A 22,180-nucleotide genomic window follows, 5' to 3' on the forward strand; every position below is an offset into this window, starting at 1 on the left:
TAGAGACGGCAGAAAAAAGTTACAATGGTACCTTTACTTAGTACATACTTACACCTTGAACGTTGAAGTTTTACTGGTGATCTGATCTTTATTAGTAGCTGTACCTAGTACTACTCAACCAAAAATGAGAACAGTAATTCACACTTTCTCATCACAACATTCACATTTTCACCCAAGTCATGGCCAAAATTGACGTGAGCCCACAGAGAAAGCTTCTCTTGGACAACAAGGATTTATTAGCACATTTACCATCGGATTTGATCGACATAATACTTGGTCACACCCCTGGTAACTTTCTCGATGCCGTTTCTACAGCGGCACGAATACCTCACATTACCAAATCCATATTTGCCTACTTTGAGTCCATATTCGCCGATATATGCGCCAGATGGTTGTTAGAGACCCGGAATGGATATCAAAATGATTCTATCATCACATCTTTTGCTAGAATCCTTCCACTCGCCCCTCACCTCTCCGTTTTCCTAGAACAATATCTTAGGGAAACCTCACTTACACAACATCCCGGATCACGATCTCTCCGGATCAACTCCTTGAATCAACCGCATATCCAAACCGCTTCTGGATCGAAATTAGTACCGGTTTTACTCGCTTTCTGGAGGCTTCTCAATTTTGAGAAAAAGACATTCAATGAACTAGTACCGCCTTCAGTAACCCAGGCTCTGTGCAAGCATGACGATAAGTCAGTCAGATATCTTGCCATCAGGATTCTTTGCATTCAGCTCAAGGCTTCAGACTATAAGTTGGAGTGCCTTATCCGCGCACACATTGGAGAAGGAAACGATGTACTTATCGATGTTGATGGAGAGCAGGTTCCTTACATGTTTCTATCTCTCTTTGAACGTCAACGAGTAGAAGACTTGGATATATCTCAACGAGAATCTCACGCAAAGATCGTCCAATTTACAGGAGAGTCTTTTCCCCATCAGCAACTCACCGAGCTAGTTATTCAGTACAATACCACGATTATTCCTAGACCAAATGGCGATCCACGCCTATCCTCTAGTTTGGTGCACACTTCAACTACCTTAACTAATCTTGAGAATCTCGCGCAGAGTCTTCAAAAACCGGGCCCAATTCTTCTACACGGCTTACCTGGATCTGGAAAGACCTCGATCGTGCATGAGCTGGCCCGTGAGCTGGGCATGGAGTCGAGTTTGGTCACGTTACACCTCAACGAACAGACTGACGCCAAGATGCTCATCGGTCTGTACTCTACAGGTTCCAAACCGGGCTCCTTCGAATGGAGACCGGGTGTTTTAACTACGGCTGTTCGCGAAGGACGATGGGTCTTAATTGAGGACCTGGATAGAGCCCCGAACGAAGTGATGAGTACCTTACTACCACTCGTAGAGCATGGCAAGCTATTGATTCCTAGTCGTGGGGAGACTGTGGAGGCTTCGAGCAGCTTTCGACTGTTTGCCACGGTTAGAACTACCCGAGGACTGCATGGGCATGAGAATCTCCCCAGTATGCTGGGCCAGCGATTCTGGCACTTGACGAGTGTGAAGATTCCTCCGCCAGTCGAGCTGGAACAAATCATCATAGGAAGTTATCCCCTCTTAGTCAAATATACTCCGACGATTATGTCGGTTTACAGGAGACTTTGCAATCTATCCAGTGTTCCATCTGTGACTGGTGCGGGACGAAGCACAGTTGACCGTCCGATCACACCTAGAGATCTCTTAAAATGGTGCCGTCGACTCCAAGAAACCTTGTTAGCTTCAGGCTGCAAGACCGGCGACGAACCTATCAGTGAGACTACGAGAGACTGGATGTTTATGGACTCGGTCGATTGCTTCTGCGGTAGTATTTCTAGGCCAGACACGAGGGCCACTCTTGTCAGCTGCATAGCGGAAGAGATGCATCTCTCCAAACAGCTCATGGAGCATTACCTCAACGCTCATGTGCCGCATATGGAAGATAGTCCTAATAGTTTGAAGATTGGGAGGGTTATGTTGACTAGAAGAAAGCATGCTAATAGAGTGGTAAAATCAAAAAAGCCATTCGCAAGTACTAGTCACTCCAAGAGGCTACTTGAACAGATATCAATGTCAGTCAAACTACGTGAACCTGTGCTTCTCGTAGGCGAGACTGGTATTGGCAAGACGACAGTCATTCAGCAACTAGCCGAATCCCTAGGCCACAAGCTGGTGGCTGTGAACTTATCGCAACAAAGTGAAGTCGGTGATCTTCTAGGGGGGTTCAAGCCCGTCAATGCTCGAAGCCTCGCCGTTCCCCTGAAAGAAGAGTTTGAAGATCTGTTCGCTTCAACGGGAATTTCCGCGTCCAGGAACCAGAAGTATCTTGAGCAAATAGGAAAATGCACCGCGAAAGGCCAATGGATGAGGGTATCGAAGCTTTGGAACGAAGCTCCGGCGATGTTCAACAAGATAGTGGCCCAGCTTCAGAATCAGCCCGAAGTCAATAATGATGGTGGCGATCCTAATGGGAGACCGGCTGCAAAAAGGCGAAAGACAGAATCGAAGCTACAATCCTTGCTTGAACTACAACCGCGCTGGGAAGCATTTGCAAGGAATCTAGAGCAATTTAATGTCCAGATTTCAGGAGGCTCAGGCAATTTTGCGTTTGCCTTCGTCGAGGGAAATATCGTCAAAGCTGCGCGCAATGGAGACTGGGTCTTACTGGATGAGATAAACTTGGCATCACCTGATACACTGGAGAGTATAGCTGATCTACTTGCTTCCGGCGTCAATGATGAGCCGTCACTATTATTGTCAGAGACTGGTGAAATCGAACGTGTCAAAGCGCATCCTGACTTCCGAATATTCGGAGCCATGAACCCTGCCACGGATATTGGTAAACGAGATCTCCCGCTTGGGCTTCGATCGCGCTTCACTGAGTTCTACGTTGGTAGTCCAGACAAGGACTTGAAGGATCTTCTCACCATTATCAAGGTTTACCTCAGCGGAAAGAGTGCCAAGGACGAACAGGCAGCCGATGACATTGCCAGACTATATTTGAACACCAAGACGCGAGCTGAAGAGAAACGTTTGGTGGATGGCGCCAACGAAGTACCTCATTTCAGTCTGCGAACATTGACGCGTGTTTTGAGCTACGTAAATGACGTCTCTCCATATTATGGCCTTCGACGAGCTTTGTTCGAGGGCTTCTCTATGGGGTTTCTTACATTGTTGGACCGAGCATCTGAAGAGACGCTGGTCCCATTAATTTACCACCATCTTCTCGACAGACATGGAAATGCTAGATCATTACTTTCACAGCCACCAAGACACCCTAATGATGGAAAGCAATACGTCAAATTCGTCAACAAAAACAGGGATCGCCACTACTGGTTACTCCGAGGAGAGGAAACCCCTATTGAACGAACGGATTACATAATCACGCCTTATATCGAACGCAACCTTTTGAATCTGGTCAGGGCTACTTCGACTAGGCGCTTTCCTATTCTCATTCAGGGGCCTACATCAGCAGGCAAGACGAGCATGATCGAGTATCTTGCGAATTTCAGCGGTAACAAGTTCGTGCGAATCAATAATCACGAGCATACGGATCTCCAAGAATACCTCGGAACTTACATTTCTGATGCTGGTGGGAAACTGCGATTTCAAGAAGGGTTGTTAGTACAGGCACTTCGGCAAGGACATTGGATCGTGCTCGACGAGCTCAACCTGGCCCCTACTGACGTCTTAGAAGCGTTAAATCGTCTTCTTGATGATAACCGCGAATTACTTATTCCCGAGACGCAGGAGATTGTACGTCCACATGAAAACTTCATGTTATTTGCGACGCAAAACCCTGCTGGTCTGTATGGGGGTCGCAAAGTACTCTCGCGTGCTTTCCGCAACCGATTCCTCGAACTGCATTTTGACGACATTCCAGAAGATGAGCTCGAGATTATTCTGCAGAAGCGCAGCTTACATACTGCTCCTTCAGACTGCAAGAGAATCGTCAACGTGTATAAAGAACTTTCTAGGTTACGACAAACAAGTCGACTATTCGAGAATAAGGATAGTTTCGCAACGCTAAGAGATCTTTTCAGATGGGCCTTGAGAGGGGCAGAAACTCGAGAGGAAATTGCGGCTAATGGGTTCATGCTCCTAGCTGAACGTGTTCGCAATGAAGAGGAAAGGCTGGCCGTGAAGAAGGTAATTGAGACGGTTTTCAAGGTCAAGATTGACCAGCATGAGCTCTACGACATTGACCGCTCACCCTATCTGAAAACGCAACCTCATAAAAACGAGCAGGATGTTGTCTGGACTCACGCCATGCGCCGTTTGTACGTTCTAGTTGCTAGTGCCCTTCGTCACAATGAGCCGGTTCTCCTCGTGGGAGAAACTGGTTGCGGTAAGACGACCGTCTGCCAACTCCTTGCCGAGTCTCTTGGTAAAGAACTGCACATCGTCAATGCCCACCAAAATACCGAAACAGGCGATCTCATCGGTTCTCAGAGACCAATCAGGAATCGAGGTGCTGTTCTGGATGTGTTGGCTCAAGATGTTGCTGGAGTCCTACAACAGCTTGGACAGACCGTGGAAGGAAATGTGGAAATCATGCTAGAACAATATCATGCTCTAGACCCGTCAATTTTATCGAACGTGCCTATGGAACTACAACGGAAAATCTCGGTCAATGAAATCAAGAGCAAGGCTCTCTTTGAGTGGGCGGACGGAAGTTTAGTCCATGCTATGCGAGATGGCCAATTTTTCCTTCTTGATGAGATATCACTCGCGGATGATTCTGTCTTGGAAAGACTCAACTCTGTTCTAGAACCCCAGCGCTCCTTACTCCTCGCGGAAAAGGGGGTGGATGATTCGTTTATTAAAGGCTCCGATGGCTTCCAATTCCTCGCGACCATGAACCCCGGCGGCGACTTTGGCAAGAAGGAACTATCCCCCGCGCTGAGGAATCGATTTACTGAGATCTGGGTGCCTCCTCTGTCCGAAAACGAAGATGTATTGAATATTGTCTCCTCCAAGCTCAAGCCCGAGTTCCAAGCGTTCTCCAACGTTATTGTTCATTTCTCATATTGGTTTGGGCATAATTTCCGATCCACGGCCTCGACGGCCTTCTCCATTCGAGATATTCTTGTTTGGGTTAAATTTGTCAACGAGAGCGCTGGCCGAGAAGCAGTATCATCGGTAGTCCATGGAGCCGCCACTGTATTCATCGATACTCTAGGTGCGAACCCTTCTGCATTGATTGCGATTGACCCTAAGAGCATGGACACGCAACGACAAACATGTCTAGATAAGTTGAGTGAGCTTCTTAACTGTGATGCCACTGCGATATACCGAGCACCACTGCAACTGATTATCAAAGCTGACGAACTGCAAATTGGCGACTTTTCCATCGAACGCACCGCCAATGATGACTTCGAGACGGGATTTGCCTTACATGCTCCCACTACCAAACTCAACGCGATGAGAATAATTCGTGCTCTTAACCTACAAAAGCCAATTCTGCTAGAAGGTAGCCCAGGCGTAGGAAAAACCACGCTTGTCAGCGCCCTGGCTCGAGCATGCGGACGGCCTTTGACGAGAATCAATCTATCTGACCAAACTGATCTTATGGATCTCTTTGGGACGGATGTGCCCATTGAAGGAGCCGAAGCTGGCCACTTTGCCTGGAGAGATGCCCCTTTCCTTCGTGCTATGCAAAACGGAGAATGGGTCCTCCTGGATGAGATGAACTTGGCCTCTCAGTCTGTTCTTGAAGGCTTAAATGCATGTCTCGATCATCGAGGAGAAGTTTATGTCTCCGAATTAGATCAAGTTTTCAAAAGACATCCCGACTTCTGCCTGTTTTCAGCGCAAAACCCACATCACCAAGGTGGAGGGCGAAAAGGATTGCCTAGCTCCTTTGTCAATCGCTTCATCGTCGTATATGCTGATGTATTCAGTGAGGAGGATCTCATGCTAATCGCTCAGCATAACTTCCCCGGAGTACCCACCGAAACAATTCGACAATTGATCAGTTTCATCTCTGGCCTTGATGCTCGGATCGTTGTTGAAAGAGTATTTGGGTCCCAAGGCAGTCCGTGGGAATTCAATCTTCGCGATACACTCCGCTGGCTGAGTCTACTCACGTCACCAGATCCTTTGCTTAGCACTGCTCAAGTTGACGATTTCTTGAGCATCACGATACGGCAACGTTTTCGAACGGAGAATGACAGACTTGAAGTTGACAAGCTTTTTGCAGAGGTATTTGGGTCACCACCGAAATCTCACCAATTATACCACAGCATGTGTTCCTCATCACTCCAAGTTGGACTCGCGTTAATGGATCGGAACCGACTTATACAGCCATCACAGTTTCCTGGCATGGATGTGGTTCCTCGACTCTCAGAGATGGAGTCCCTTTTGATCTGCGTCAAACAGAATATCCCATGTATCCTCGTGGGCCCTTCAGGTAGTGGGAAATCAATGCTTCTAAGACATACTGCTGCATCGTGTGGTAAATCGCTTGTCACATTTCCAATGAACGCTGATATAGACACTATGGATCTCGTTGGAGGATTTGAACAATCTGACCCCTTACGCGAGATCAATACCGCGCTGAGGAAATTGCAAGAGGTCCTGCAATTCTCCATCATAAACTTATTAGTCGAAGGCGTCCCTGACTCCGCAGTCAATCTACTGAACGCACTCAATTCTATAAAAGACGAAGCAGATGAGCGTCAAGGTCTTCTAAGCCATATAGAGAAGCTTCAAAGTCAGATCCCTGGAGAATCAGAGCTGGCGATTGCACTCTCTGATGTGCGCATACTCCTTCAACAATCCGTCGGCGTCTCCAATCCTAGATTTGAGTGGTTGGACGGCATTATTGTTCAAGCTCTCCAGAAGGGGCATTGGCTAGTGCTTGACAATGCAAACCTTTGTAACGCTTCCGTTCTTGACCGGTTGAATTCTTTACTTGAACCGGGTGGCTACTTGATCATCAATGAAAACTGCGGTCCGAATGGAGAGCCTCGAATTATCAAACCGCATCCTGATTTCAGGGTCTTCTTAACTGTTGATCCCCGTTATGGCGAACTCTCGCGAGCGATGAGGAACCGAGCTATCGAGATCTACATCGAACCTCGCGAGTCAGCTCTTGTGTCTTGGCGAGGTCGAGTTACTGACATAGAATCAAGCTTACAGAGGATTGAATTAGTCTCTTCAGCGATAAAACTTGAAGCTCTCCATGGAAAACACGTGGGTCCCGTAGCTACATCTTGCGTATCGTTCGATGATTCAATCCTTCTCGAAAAGTTCTTTGAGTTTCAGGGGTGGTCATGGAGGACGCCGCTATTACTTCAGCTCGGTTCAACCGATGGGCCCCAGATTCTTCAAGATAATCTGAATCAACTCAGCTCAATTCACAAGTTGCCCTTGATTGAATCGGTCCATAATTCCATTCGCCAGATTTATGAAGGTTTACCTACAGAATTTGCGCGTAGCCTTTACGACATACAGGTCAGTTTACCCCTTCCCCTTTATCACTTTGATTGCATGCTAACAACCACCTAGCCCATCCACCCTTTGCAAAACTCGGTTCTTGTTCCTTGTTTCCAGTGGCAGTCTTATGAGCTTCCATTTTGGTTAGGAAGATGCTATGAACTTCAAGTGAAGATTACTAGTTCCTGGAAACAGATGGAAGCGCACGACCGAAGACGCACCGGCAAACAAGTATCACAGTTGAATCGGTTCCAACGCTCGCGTCTCGCTGGCAGCGTTGCTGCTGTGTCGAAAGACTCTACTGTAGAGGCGGCTAAATTCCTCACTGGCGTCCTAGAAGAGCTTGGCTCATTCTTGCACGTCAACATTCACGACCCTACTTCATGGAGAGTGAGTTTCACTCGCTGAGGTATAAATAAGTCTTGCAACTGCTAACGATAATATTAGGACCGAAGCCGTCTCTGTCGAGATATTCTTCATCATTGGCAAAGGACATTTGCGTACCTTATCATGAACGATTTTGATGAGGCGTTGTTCCGAGTTCATCTGGGCACCGTATCAAATATGCTATCCAGCTATATATCCCGGGTTCAAGATATGCAAACACAAAAGCTAGCACATCAAATTCTAAAAGGATTAGAGGAATGCTTTACCACTGGATACAGGCTATGCACAGGCCTGAGCATGGAGAAACTCTGGGTGGTCTTGAGGCCTATCTTAATCGGAGATGAGCCACTTTTCAATCGTGTTTCTCTCATGGAACAGTTGGCCTCGCAGTTTGACTTGGTCAAATGGAAGTCTACGGCTACTCCCTCAGATCTTGCCAAGATCATGAACTCGTTCGTGCATGCATACCGACTTGTTCGACTGAATGGACCAGATGTGGATAATCTTCTGACAGTATTGACAACGGAAATCGAACAGTTGCTCAAGAAGCTACCCGAGAATGATACTTCAGCTACCCCTTTTATGGCTAACGAATTCGACATAATGAGACAGATTATTGCACTCGATTGCATATCACGACAGACCGAGTTGCCACGAACAGCAAACGAGATAATCTTGTTGTCTGATATCCCGCTTAGTGTCCAGATGTCTGTCAGCAGTGCTTCCGATACATCAAAGCTTCTACTGTCAATGGAAACCGTATCTAGCGATGAAAACCAACGGCATAACTGGGACGAAAACTTATCTGCTAAGATTCTATCAAAACTCGGCGCTATCAATTCAGCGAGCCTTGGCTCTTTAGCTTCACTTGATGCAGAATTACCCATACTAGCACGACAGATTTGCTCAAACACGGAATCCATCGCGGCTGACCGACTTGGGAAGCTTAGCGACGTGCTCTGGTGCCTCATGATGGATGTGGTATCTCGCTGTGAGCCGTCTTTGGTTACACTGTTCGTCACAGCCCAGAACATTTCCGCGGTACCGGATAAGTCCGTTATCAAATTGTTCAATACAGACGATTTGATATTCGACATAGAGAGGATTTTCCCCGGCACGAAAGCACATCTTAGTGACATCTCTAAAATTGCAGCTGATCACCTAATTCCTGCTCTTATGTCTTGGGTTGGGTATCGGTGCTCTTCTACCAAACAGCGTGCTTACTTAGCAAACGCTTGGGTAAAATTGTCCGCTGCTTTAATCGAGCTTTTCGTTCCCGACAAGGCATTTGACCCACAGCTGAGGCCCAAACTCGAGTTAGACAGCTATAGCAAGCTCTTGGCTGACTTACAAGAGCAAGTCCAGATGTTACAGGACTTTGAAGAGTTTCACACCGGCCAGTCTACAAATCTGAGATGTCAACTGCTGGAAAAAGATATCAATGATCTTGGACCTTCCCCTGGCGCAGTTCAAACTGTCTATCGTCCTGCGGTTTCTCAACTTCCACAGGTCCAGACAGATTTTAATAGCCTGCTTCAAATCCTTAACTCTGATATCAGTTCGATACTAGTCCAGCATTGCTCAGGCTCAGAGACAGCCACGCAACAGCTACGTGTCATCCACGAAAATGTGTCGATGGTCGGATTCCGCCTGAAGCAAGGCCTGAAGCGAGGATACCGCGCGTACGAGGATATCGTCTTACCAGTCATCAATATGACCCATTGTCTGGAACTTGGTCTATACCTAGGACGAGAAGCCGGTAGCTCACGAGCCGTAGATCGCAAACATTCGTCGAATACACTACCCGACCTAGCACCTTTCCTTGGAGGAAAACTTAATGTTCCGGCTATACGATTAGCCGAGTCTCATAGCTTTGAGGTGCTCCAATATGCTGGAATGGTAGTCTCTATCGAAGGTTCCGATGGACTAAAAGCAGTCAAGCAGAGTGCTTTCCAGGCGGTCCATTCGGTATACGATCAGTGGACCCAGAAGCTTGAAGCGGATCAGAAAGCTGAAGAGACTAAGAACAGTTGGTATCGCTACCGTGGCGGACTGAATGAAGAAGAGGCAGCAGAGCAGGAGGAGTTTGATGAACTATTTCCGAGCTTCGACGAGGATGACAAAATTCCTCGCGCAGAGAAACCCAAGGTCAATGATGCTCGAGCTCTGGCAATCAGGTTGGCTCGGGCACATAGGGAAATCTTCCTCAGACCGCGAGACGCATCTGAAAGCATATTGAATCTTAACAGAGCTTTTGCTCAAAAAATATCAGAAGATGCCGCCTCTACAGTCACGGACCGTAGTATGCTTCCAGCTACGTTTTTGACCCTAGACGAAACGTTGAAGGACATTGGTTCTACTACTTGTCCTGCCGACTACAACTTCTATACAGATAGTAACCTCCCCGAGGCACGGAAGCTTGTTAGCCTGGTGAACGATATCCGCATCCACTTCCGACAACTTCAACAGATTGATGAAATAGGGCACTTGCAGCCACTGGTTGATGTGGTGCTGTGGTGCGATAAAATATTCGCACTTGGACACTCTGATCCCCTCGCAAGTACGATATCGAAGGTAGAACAGTTGCATGCCTTTGTCTACGAATGGCAGTTCGGCGGCTGGGCAAGCAAAACCTACAGCGCGTTGCCGTTATACAACCAGCTGACGGATATGCTTGTTCGATGGCGACGATTAGAACTCTCCACATGGGGAAAGCTCTTTGATATGGAAGTTAAGAAGATCGAGGAGGATGCTAGTTCTTGGTGGTTCATTGCCTACCAAGCTATCATCGCCGTGCCGCTGACTATGGTTCAAGCTGGAAATGATCTTTCGCAACATGTCTCAAACTTGCTGAGTGAGTTGGATACATACTTTTCATCGGCCCCTGTTGGACAGTTCGTTAGCCGGCTCGGTCTCCTGAAGCAACTACTCGAGCAACTACAGGCCCTCACAACGGACTACCCCTCAATTTCTATAGTTCGTGATGGCCTCCATAACTTCATCAGCTTCTATTCTCGATACACGAAGGCCGTTGATGATTTGATTCGTATCGGGAGAACTCCCCTTGAAAAGAAAATGAAGGACGTTCTGCTATTGGCTAGCTGGAAGGACACAAATATCGTTGCGCTTAGAGAAAGCGCTCGCAAGTCTCATCACAAACTTTTCAGGATTGTACGCAAGTTTAGAGAAGTCCTGGGCAAGCCCATGAAGCCTATCATAGAAGGTGGACTCCCAGATGAGGTACACGTTGATTCTGGAGCAACTGAGGCTCTAACAAAGGCCAAGGTCGTTGACAGATCTGCTCTCGAGTTGTGTTCCGAACATGTCCCTGGCTGGACGAATACGTACAGGAGACTTGCCAACATTGACAAGACAACCGAAATTATGAGCAAACTCGGCCGGATTCCAGATTCTATCATCGATGCCGGTGAAGCTATTGACCTGTTCCTCTCTCAGCTTGAGTCATCAGCTCTGGAGCTACGCAAAGAGACGCCCGGGGTCTTGAATGAGGAGAACAAGGCTTTGGTGAAGCATCTGAAATCGCGAAAACGGAAACTCTTTGCCGAGACTCTAAAAGAAGCTAGGCAGATGGGTATCCAGTACAATCTCGGCACCGACGTTTTATCTAGACAAGATGCGCTATCTACGGTGCTTGCCACGTCACAAGCACTCGCGTCAGAGTCACTAAAGGGGCTCGATAGTACCAATTACTATTTCCATAAGATGCTAGATCTTGCACCTCGGGTCAGGAATGCCTACCAGGACCATTCAGATGACTTGACCGCCGCGGAAGTCGACAGAAGCATCGGATTACTCGAGGGCATAATCTATGTCACATTGGGCCAGAGACACGAATTAGCAACTGTAATCAAGAACCACAGTGCATTGTCAGCTTGCTCAAGCCATTTGCGCTCAGTTGGTGCTTCTAGCCCTGGTGAAGAGATCAAACGAAAGACATTGTCGGGTAATCATGAAAGAGCTTCTACTTGGCTTGTCCAGATCATCAAAGTCGGTATACACCTCGTTGAGCTTCATGGTAAACTTGGCCATATTGATAACAAGGGGGTCCTTGGCCTCCTACATACCTGGCTGGAAAAGATGAATGCCCTATCAGCTAACTGGAGCTTGTTGCCGACCTTGCCCCACGAAGTTGACTCACTCCAGAAGAGGCAGTTGCAAGCTTCTATTAGTTCATCCCTCGATGAATTTAGGGGCGAGCTAGATGCTGCGTGTCGAGATTGGCCAAGCCTGGCATTCCTGCTTGAACAAATCCAGCTTTGGACTGTTGTTGACGAGCAATCCATATCTGATTCGACTCTAACGACCGAGAAAGCCGACAGCCTCCTCCATGTTGTAAAAGACCTTTGCGACAGTATTCTCGTTACTATTGAGCAATTTAACAAGGCAATGGCGAAACTGCCTGCTTCTCAAGAAGAGCCGGGATGGTTAATTAAATACGGTGAAGCTATGGCGGCTTCCATGCGAGCTTTACGCATGGACAAGGTCGAGAAGAGTATTACAGAGACTATGAACCTTTTCGCTAAAGTCGATCTCACCGATCCTTCTATCAACAAGATATCAATAGCCTTGCTTTCTGTCGTCACCCCAATCATAAGTCAGTACGAGACTATTTGTGACGGGACAATTCATGCCTTTTCGCGCGTTCACAGAAGCACTTGCAAACTCGGCTACAAATTGAGCAAGAGCTTCACTCAACTAGCTTCTCAGGGCTTCTGTACTCCACAAGAAAAGTCTGAAGAAACCTCGGGCGACGCCGGGGAACTTGAAAGTGGGACAGGTCTTGGGGACGGAGAGGGTGCTGAGGATATAAGCAAGGATATTCAGCCTGACGAAGACCTGTCCGAGCTTGCGCAAGAGCAAAATAAAGAGTCCAACCAAGAAATGGAAGATGAGAAAGACGCTGTTGATATGGCTGACCAGGAGATGGAAGGCGATCTCGAAAGCGTAGAGGGCGGCGATGATAAAGAGGAAGATGCGAAGTCTGGTGACGAAGAGGAAGATGATGACGAGATGGATGAAGAAACAGGAGACGTTGATGATTTGGATCCTTCCGCTGTTGACGAGAAGATGTGGGACGGGGAGGACGAAAAGGATGCAGAGAAGGACCAGCAGGGAGAGGATACGAAAGGACAGAAAAAGGACGACGAACCGACAGCTGCTGACGCGCAACCTGACGCTCAAAACATCGAACAAGGAGAAGACGATCAGGATGACGACAATGCCGACGATGATCCTGCCGCAGAAGAAGAGGACGTACGACAACAAGACCCAGAGGAAGCAAACAAGCAAGATCAGAACGTCCAAGAACAGGATACCTTGGAACTACCGGACGATATGGATATCGATGGGAATGATGATGATTCCATGTCCTCTATTAGCGACGATGAGATAGATAAACTCTCCGACGTGGGCCAAGAGGAACGAGCAGAAAAACAGATGAGTGACGCGGAGGGTGAGAATGGCGAAGATGCCGAAATGGAGACTGCGCCTGCTAATAACGACAATGGTGACGAGGAAGAGCAGGAAGAAGGTGAAGAAAAGGACGAAGATCCTACGATCAAGGAAGACGAAGAGGCGGATGAGGCACCAGAGGAATCAGCGGAAGACCGTGAGATGGCTGAGTTGCCATCTGATGAAGTTAAGGCGGCTGATGAGAACACTGCGCCGAGTGATGTGAGGAGTGGTGGGCAAGATCAGGATCCTAACCAGACCGAAGAGGCGAACAATGACCAGAACAATGCCGCTCAGCGTGAAGAAGGGGGGATGGGTGAGAATGCAGCAGATCAAGAAACCTCGGCTGGGAAGAAAGGTAGTGTGTCAAAGGCTCAGGAGCAGCCTCCACAGACAGAAATCGACGATGACGCTAAAGATTCGTCTACTCATCAACCCTTCAAAGCCCTTGGAGATGCCCTAGAGAAATGGCATAGACAACAACGAGAGATCAAAGAGGCTCAGGAGCAAGACTCCAAAGACCAAAATAATAATTCGGAACAGGAGTCGGCTATCAAGGAATTCCAACATATCCAAAATGATGAGTCTGCTCCGGACGCTCAAGCAATGGGCACGTCAAATGAAGAGCAAAAGCAGAACATTGATGAGTCGATGGCGATCGACGAAGAGGATCAACCGGTAGACAATCGAATCGTACCAGAAGATGAAAATGAGTTAGAAGATAATGAAGCCGACAATATGGACACTTCAGAACCACTCGATAATCTAGAGCAACAAGATACAGAAAAGGAGGAGAAGCCCGCTGGGGTTTCAACTCGGCAAGGTGCTTACAATCGTGACACTCCACCGCCAACCAATGGGTCGCCGGCCCCAGAAGAGGCGGAGGAAGATATTCAGGAGACATCTACGCAGCTATCGTCAACCCACCTGTCAGACCCAAGTCAAGAGTTGCGGGAGTTCGAAGAGGCTATGCACCAATGGACCTCATTCCAAAGCAAAACTCACCCACTTTCATTAGCTTTGACTTCGCAGCTACGTCTGATCCTAACTCCATCTCAGTCGACCAAACTCTCGGGATCCTACCGAACAGGTAAGCGTCTCAACATCAAGCGCATCATCCCCTACATCGCCTCCAGTTATAAGAGGGACAAGATATGGATGCGCCGAGCCATCCCGACGAAGCGATCCTACCAGATCCTGCTCTGCGTCGACGACAGCAAGAGCATGGGCGAATCGAGCTCCGGCGAGCTCGCCCTCGAGTCCCTCGTCATGGTCTCCCGCGCCCTCACCATGCTCGAGGTCGGGCAGATCGGCATCCTCGGCTTCGGCGCCAACGTCTTCATGGCCCACGAGTTCACCGAGCCCTTCGCCTCCCACGACGCCGGCGCCAAGGTCCTGCAGAGGTTCGCCTTCCAGCAGGACCACACCGACATCGAGCTCCTCATCAAGCAGACCATCGACAGGTTCCGCCTCGCCCGCCTCAACAGCACCACCCGCGGCGCCGAGGACCTCTGGCAGCTCGCGCTCATCCTGTCCGACGGCCTCACGCCGTCCGCCGCCCACGAGCAGATACGATTGCTGCTTCGCGAGGCGATGGAGGAGCGCATCATGATTGTGTTTATCATCATGGACGATACCGGGAGTGGCAGTGCTGCGGATAAACACAAGCAGAGCGTCGTTAACTTGAAGAAAGTAAAGTTCTTGGGCAATGACGAGATCACGACCGAGTACTACCTCGACTCGTTCCCGTTCCAGTATTACCTTATAGTGCACAACCTCGAGGATCTGCCGGGGGCGCTGGCGGGGTTGCTGAGGACCTGGTTTGCGGAGGTGAATTCTTGATTTTTCTTTTTTTCGTGAAAATGGGCACTTCTTTTGTTGTTGTATTTTGGTGGTGAGTTTGGCGTTGGTACCTATTGGTGTGTTTAGTAGGTACCAGGAGGTGCTTTGCTACCTAGTTCATAGGGGTTTCTTAGAACGGATATACATGTACGTAGGTAGATACGTGATACAATTAAAAGTTATGATTTGATCTTTTGACTCTCTTGGATATATGCATGTGATTGTTTTACTCGGGTAATATACATTATTGTGAACCCCCCCCCCCCCCCCCCCCTTCCCCACGATCATGCTTCTAAGAAGATGGAAGCAACAAGCTGAGTACCACCTACATACATACCTAACAATCTAGGGGTGTAATATCCGGTTGCATTACTACTAGCATCTACGTACGTGCCTCATCTACGCCATGCTCATCAAACATCTCCACGTAAAAAAAAAATACCCCTGTCGCGAAGAGAGAAGGGTGGGGTGAAGTTCTTCGAGGACGCGCATTATAATCAGAAGCTGGTTGGTCTGGTATCTATCTGTCGATAATTTCCAGACCGAGTCGACGGAGACCTAGTAAGGGGATGGCTGTGAGGTATGTAATTATGTTACTATGTTAGTTCGCCATCTACCTACCTACTTGCTATGATACTAACCTAACCGTTCGGTAGGTACCTACCTGGGTAGACAAATAGTGTTGAGGAGAGAGTGCCTTCCCCCTCCCCCCCCTTTCTCACTCTTCACACGCCCTGCTTCCAACCCCATGCTGGGCGTTAATACTCCAAGGATTTATTTATGAGCACTCTCTAGCCCATCCGCGTCCGGGCTGAGAGGGCGGACACATACGCGTAAAGAGATAATGAACGACCTTGTAACCGTTTTAAAGCCATGACAGTTGCGCTATACCTGTATGTCAAAATGTCTCGGACACCGGCTCCCACAGGCCCGAAACTTGCATATGCAAGTCTATATGTAGATGCGGCATCTAGTAATAAGTCCGGGAGGGAAGTGCAGAGGGTATACTGTTTGCTTCTTCAACGTAGGTAAGCGGCATAGGAGGGAGTGTGCTTCTTGGCTAAAGCAAGCATGCGAAGCGTGCAGCGCGCAAAGCGGGATTCTTGTTATCCTGATAAATATTGATAATAGGCACCGGTCGTCGACTCGCTTTTAATTGGCCGAATTCGCCTTACAAATGCGCCGGTCTCAATAGGTGTATGTACATGTATGTACTAGGTATATTTATATGGGGGTGATGATATCTAGAGATTCATTATGACTCCTTTCTCGTCCTTCTCTCTTGCTTGTGGCCTCGCATTCGCATAAGAAAAGTTGAGTTGAGCTCAGGTGCATAGTTCATGTGAGAAGGATCGGTCGCCAAGAGCCAACTGACCCTTCAATTTAGCCACCGAGGAAAATAGAAAATAGGGGAATATGACAAAATTGAGCTCATGAGTAAAACGCATAACATAATTATTGCTTACTCCGAGTACGGAGATATAAATTAAGCGACTACATGCAAGAGCCTGGTAGCGAAGGCGGAAAGGGGGAAAAGGAAAAGCAAGAAAGAAGAAAAAAGAAAAAAAGAAAAAAAGAAAAAAAAGGAAAAAAAAGAAAAAAAGTCCCTGGTGATCCATTGATCTTCTGACACGCGAAATGACTCTATACCTACCTACAAATAAATAACCCTGGCATGTAGGTATCCAGACCGCCGGAATAGAGCGGGCCCCTTTAGATTTCGGGATCCCGAAAGACTGCGGGAATTGGCCAGTTAGTGCGACCGGATTCATCGGTAATGAAGGGATCCATTATTAATCAATTGGATAACTGGGCTAGTCCTCGGACCTTAGCTGAAAGCGTCGTGAGACAGCCTACCAGCCTTCTTTAGCCTCAGTCTCACCCATTCTCACTCATCCGCTCGTGAGCTTAGAGCTTAGAAGGAAGATAAAGTGGAACACCACAAGCCGTATTATTTTCGTTATCTCGATATTGGGTTTTTTTTTTCGTTTTTATATTTATTGGAATTTAAGAAGAATACTCACCTGGTAAGTAACTTTTCTCATATATGTACGAGAACCTCATACAACTACATCAGGACCGAACCTTAGCCTGTTTCTTCTTCATCGCGCATGTTTATCCGTTATAGGTTATGGCAACATCAACACTACAACTAAGTAGTACTGCTAGGGCAAGCTATCATTTGCTGACACAAAGGTCAGCCGCATCCCTCAACGCTCTTGGCCTCGGCCACCTACCATATGCCTCTCGCGGGCTGCGACTAGCTAGCACAGCTACCAGCGATGGGCGCAAAAGGGAACGTGTGGTTATTCTGGGATCAGGGTGGGCTGGGTACGGGTTCGCGCGTAGCCTTGACCCAGATAAATATGAGCGTATCATGATCTCACCTCGGTCCTATTTTGTTTTCACCCCTTTACTTGCTGGTACAGCGGTGGGCACGCTGGAATTTCGAGCTGTCGTTGAACCAGTTAGGAGACTCTCCCTTGACCAATTTCATCAAGGGTGGGCCGATGATATTGATTTCGCACACAAGACTATTCGCGTGGAAGCGAATACTTCCGACGACCTGGCATCGAGAACGCGGCTGGCATTAACCCACCATCCCGATGGTAAAAAGGGGAAAGGTTCTATGTTCGATGTCGAATACGACAAGCTTGTTATCGCAATCGGCTCCTACTCACAGACCTTTGGCGTGGAAGGCGTGCGTGAGCACGCAAACTTTCTGCGCGATGTTGGGGATGCTCGTAAAATCCGCATGAAAGTGCTGCAAAACTTCGAGAAGGCTGCACTTCCCATCACAAAAGATGAGGAGCGTAAAAAGTTGTTGCATTTCGCCATTGTGGGTGGTGGACCTACCGGCATCGAATACGCCGCTGAGCTGCACGATCTAATTCGAGACGACCTTACAAAAACGTATCCGAGCTTGATGAAATTCGTAAGCATTACTGTGTACGATGTAGCGCCCAAGGTACTACCCATGTTCGACAAGAAGCTGGCTGATTACGCCATGGATCGGTTCAAGCGCGAGTGTATCAACGTTAAGACGGAACACCATCTTACCCGGCTCCGGCCTGACGAGGACTGCGAAGGGTGCTTTAAGTTGAAAATCCAGGAGTACGGTGATGAAGAGGTTGGCGCGGGTATCGTGGTGTGGAGCACCGGGTTGATGCAGAACCCCTTAATCCAGAAGCTGGAGGAAAAGGCCTTCAAGTTATCTTCTTCGGGTTCAGAGATGAAGCTACAAAAGGATGCTAAAACAGGTGGCATCGTCACAGATGCCAATCTTCGCGTACATATGATCCCTAGCACGACCACAGGGGAGCCAGTGCCAAACAATGGGCAAAAAACGTCGCTTTTGCCGGACGTGTACGGCATCGGGGACTGCACAGTGATCTCGGAGACGAGTCTACCAGCGACAGCACAAGTGGCGAGCCAGCAGGCAGCACACTTGGCAAAGCGACTGAATAAAGGTGACGTGGCTCAGAAGCCGTTTCGCTTCCGTAACCTGGGAACAATGACATACCTGGGTAACTGGACGGCCATCCACCAGAGCAGTGCCGACGAGCTGAAGGGGTGGATGGCCTGGGTCCTGTGGCGCACCGCCTACCTCACGCGTAGCATGAGCATACGCAACAAGGTTACCGTTCCGTTTTACTGGGCCTTGTCCTGGATATTTGGGAGGGATATATCGAGGTTTTGACTTTGATGTAGTACTCTCACGATGGGGCTGAGGGTATGGGATGTCAAATATAGAATGTAGAATGTAATGTACGATAGCGCAAGTGTACATAACTTCGTCATGTTATTATGGTCAGGCTATTAGAATAGAGGCACCTAACATAGAGATAGAGAATTAGAGTATATGTCGGAAATAGCAATCACTCCATTATTATTTTTTCTTTATTCTTTTCAAGAATCATCAGCGGAATTGTCTCAGCAAAGAATAAAGTGTATAATGCGATTGGCTAATATACTTATAATCCAGGTACATACATAACTAGGTTGGTATGATGTAATCGTGTATACCTAGGGTAGTCCAGAGTCAATATTATTGCACAAGAAGGGTTCAGGGGAATGGCTTTATCGACAACATAATTTTTTGATTCGTTACCTAGGTAGCCTTATCTTAGTAGTAGGTGGGGGTTTTAGCAGTTCATTTATTGAAAGGGTAGGTACTAACTAGTAGTACTGGATACTTAGCATATACCTTTGTAGTTAAAATTCAACCCTGAAGAATTGAAAGTCGAGGATATATATAGGGGTTATAGGTACCTAGGTAGGCAGTATAAGGCCTGTAAGAAGCAGTGACCCTGAAAAGCTACTAGGTACTGCATATGTACTAGGACTACATGATTGCCCAATCACAACATCAATGATGCATGTAGGTATGTAGTACATAGTAGGCAGCAATTGCCAGTGGTCAGCCTTACAAATCTCTGCCTTCTAGTTGTTCCGATAGAAATAAACTTTGAGAAAGCGCGTCACTTTGATTGAGAAATTGCTTAGCGTCTGCTAAGTGTAGCGACGGCGATAACGGGACATACATGCACCTAGTTAGAAACTGCAACTTGCACTACAGTCTACAAGGGCTTGTTTTTCTCTGCTAGTCCGCTACAACCTGGACTCAAAAAGTCAAGGAGTACAGGGACCAAGACCAACGTGCACATTATTACATAGGACTGCCCCGCCAAATATTTTCTGCTTCGCAGCCCACTATACGACTAGAGACAGAGACCCGCCTACTTACTTACTTAGCACCTACACGGCATAATCTTCTTCAAGATATATCACCTTTTTCACTTCACATCACCATACCCTATTTTAATTCATCATGTCGTCACCTGGTCCGGGTGCCGAGGGCGACGATGTCGAATTGTATGGTAAGTGAATCTTTTGATTGCCTGGACCTTACCATCCACCGCAATTCCTCCCAGTCTTATGCATCGCTGACTAAACGAAACGCCTTCAGAACTTCTCGGGGTTAGCAAAGACGCAAGCCAGAATGATATCAAGAAGGCATACAGAAAGGTGAGATATATATGTTCTCTTGTTATGAATATTCTTGACAATATTGCAATATGATAATGTTACCGGAACATTTGCTGACGAGGCTGAAATCTGTTAGCTTGCACTACAACACCATCCCGACAAAGTCCCCGAAGATCAGCGAGCAGAATCCGAAGTCAAGTTCAAGTCTGTAACTCAAGCCTACGAAATTCTTCGAGATGAGGAGAAGCGTGCCATGTACGACAAACATGGCATGGCTGCCTTCGACCCTTCCAGAGGTGGAGGTATGGGCGAAGAGGTTGATATCAACGATATCTTGGCACAGATGTTTGGCATGGGCGTGGGAGGTGGTGGCATGGGCGGCGGTCCCGGAGCTGGACCTCGAAGACCGAGACGTGGTCCTGATGAGGAGTCCAAGTATACCGTCAGCTTAGAGGACCTCTACAAGGGCAAAACTGTCAAATTCGCTGCCAACAAGAATGTCATATGTGGAACTTGCAAAGGCACCGGCGGCAAAGAGAAGGTCAAGCCCCAAACATGCGATCGCTGCAAGGGACACGGCCACGTGGAAGCCTTTCGACAAGTTGGGCCCGGCCTCATCACGCGCGAAGCGGCTGTGTGCGATAGGTGCCAGGGTTCCGGTAACTACTTTAAGGAAAAGGACCGATGTAAGAAGTGCAAGGGTAAGCGCACCGTCCTAGAGACCAAGCCGCTCGAGATCTACATCCCCCGTGGCTCGCGTCAGGGCGAGCGAATCGTCCTTGAAGGCGAAGCAGACCAACACCCCGATCAAACACCCGGCAATCTGGTCTTTGTTCTTGACGAGGAGCCTCACGAGGTTTTCAACCGCATCGGAGATGACCTCTCAGCCGACCTTGATATCACCGTTGCGGAGGCTCTTTGTGGCTTCTCCCGTGTTGTTATTCAGCATCTCGACGGTCGAGGTATTCACATTGACCGTCCACGAGGCAAGGTGCTCCACCCAGGACAGGTGCTCAAGGTAGAGGGTGAGGGTATGCCATTGAAGCGAGGAGAATCCAAAGGAAATCTTTATCTTATGGTAAAGATTGAATTCCCCGAGGACGGTTGGCTCAAGGACGATGCGGCGTATGAGTCTCTTCAGAAACTCTTGCCTGGCCCTCCACCAGAGATCAAAGTTGATGAGTCTGACGAAGTGGCTTATGACGATGACGCTGACATTGATGAGGTATGTTTTATATACAGCTGCTGTCCTCAAATTAATCATAACTAACATTTAATTAGATGGGTGCAAATTCGGGTGACCCACGCTTTGGGGAAGGATGGGAAGATGATGACGAGGAGGCTGGACCACAATGTGCACAGCAGTAATGAGTTATGAGTTACGATCTTTTGGTTTGGCAGAGTCTGGATATCTCGGATGAGGATCTCGGTTTATTATGAACCACGGGCAGTTCACCAAAACCAGGTTCGGCTTTACCACGAATATCCCATGGCAGTGACGAAGGAGAGTCAATGGCTATAGAAATCGCGGATAGGGATTTCCCTCGACGGGAGGGATCAGAGAGAGGAATTACATCTCCATTTTTACGTTATTAGACTGAGTCCAATACTGGAACTCTTACAGAACTGCATGTCGCCGAGATATTGCTACCTAGCAATTATTCTACAGGAGACTCGGTAATATACCAATCGTATTTCTCTTACTACTATGGTTGTTGTGATGAATGATTGGCACATTCCTGGATCGGGTAGCACTCTGCCAAAGATGATAGGAGGTTAATACATTTAAGTACCTATGTTCCGATGTCAACTTGAACATTGAATGTTGCACAGTGAACCTCAGCATTGTAGGCTTCAAGTTCAATGTTCATTGACCCTTGTAGGTTAGAATAGTTATAGTTAGCCACAAGTGGCTGAGCACACACAGTGTCCTGGCAGTCTCCACCTTTGTATTTCTGTACCCACTCACAAACTGTAAATGTTCAAAGTTTCAATTTTCTCCACGTGACCAAAATTCCTACCAGCCCTAATAAAAACCCTTAGCGGAAAAT

General features: G+C 47.8%; 3 protein-coding genes across 3 annotated transcripts; all 3 read left to right on the plus strand.

Moving 5' to 3' along the window:
* The first annotated feature begins 67 nt into the window (after positions 1-67).
* GGS25DRAFT_135012 (midasin) lies at positions 68-15,320 on the plus strand. The gene is made up of 3 exons (XM_049256258.1): positions 68-7,457; positions 7,512-7,829; positions 7,887-15,320. The coding sequence occupies exons 1-3, from the start codon at positions 180-182 to the stop codon at positions 15,138-15,140; spliced, it is 14,850 nt and encodes a 4,949-aa protein (XP_049120331.1). The 5' UTR covers positions 68-179; the 3' UTR covers positions 15,141-15,320.
* Positions 15,321-17,092: 1,772 nt separating this feature from the next.
* Positions 17,093-19,176, plus strand: GGS25DRAFT_135017 (FAD/NAD(P)-binding domain-containing protein). Its single transcript, XM_049256259.1, has one exon. It carries the CDS (start codon positions 17,272-17,274, stop codon positions 18,838-18,840), a length of 1,569 nt encoding a protein of 522 aa, XP_049120332.1. The 5' UTR covers positions 17,093-17,271; the 3' UTR covers positions 18,841-19,176.
* Positions 19,177-19,573: 397 nt separating this feature from the next.
* GGS25DRAFT_477014 (DnaJ-domain-containing protein) lies at positions 19,574-22,098 on the plus strand. Its single transcript, XM_049259814.1, has 4 exons — positions 19,574-20,020; positions 20,110-20,168; positions 20,266-21,354; positions 21,411-22,098. The coding sequence occupies exons 1-4, from the start codon at positions 19,972-19,974 to the stop codon at positions 21,495-21,497; spliced, it is 1,284 nt and encodes a 427-aa protein (XP_049120333.1). The 5' UTR covers positions 19,574-19,971; the 3' UTR covers positions 21,498-22,098.
* Positions 22,099-22,180: the final 82 nt, after the last annotated feature.

Source organism: Hypoxylon fragiforme, assembly GCF_022984875.1.
Source record: "Hypoxylon fragiforme strain CBS 206.31 chromosome Unknown GGS25scaffold_2, whole genome shotgun sequence".
NCBI lineage: Eukaryota > Fungi > Ascomycota > Sordariomycetes > Xylariales > Hypoxylaceae > Hypoxylon > Hypoxylon fragiforme.

Bases quoted from the DNA above. Each gene is read 5' to 3' on its own strand.
- GGS25DRAFT_135012 (XM_049256258.1), top strand. From the start codon at position 180: ATGGCCAAAATTGACGTGAGCCCACAGAGAAAGCTTCTCTTGGACAAC. The intron at 7,458-7,511 runs GTCAGTTTACCC...ACAACCACCTAG, and splicing joins GTAGCCTTTACGACATACAG to CCCATCCACCCTTTGCAAAA. The intron at 7,830-7,886 runs GTGAGTTTCACT...CGATAATATTAG, and splicing joins ACGACCCTACTTCATGGAGA to GACCGAAGCCGTCTCTGTCG.
- GGS25DRAFT_135017 (XM_049256259.1), top strand. From the start codon at position 17,272: ATGGCAACATCAACACTACAACTAAGTAGTACTGCTAGGGCAAGCTAT.
- GGS25DRAFT_477014 (XM_049259814.1), top strand. From the start codon at position 19,972: ATGTCGTCACCTGGTCCGGGTGCCGAGGGCGACGATGTCGAATTGTAT. The intron at 20,021-20,109 runs GTAAGTGAATCT...AAACGCCTTCAG, and splicing joins CGACGATGTCGAATTGTATG to AACTTCTCGGGGTTAGCAAA. The intron at 21,355-21,410 runs GTATGTTTTATA...ACATTTAATTAG, and splicing joins ATGACGCTGACATTGATGAG to ATGGGTGCAAATTCGGGTGA.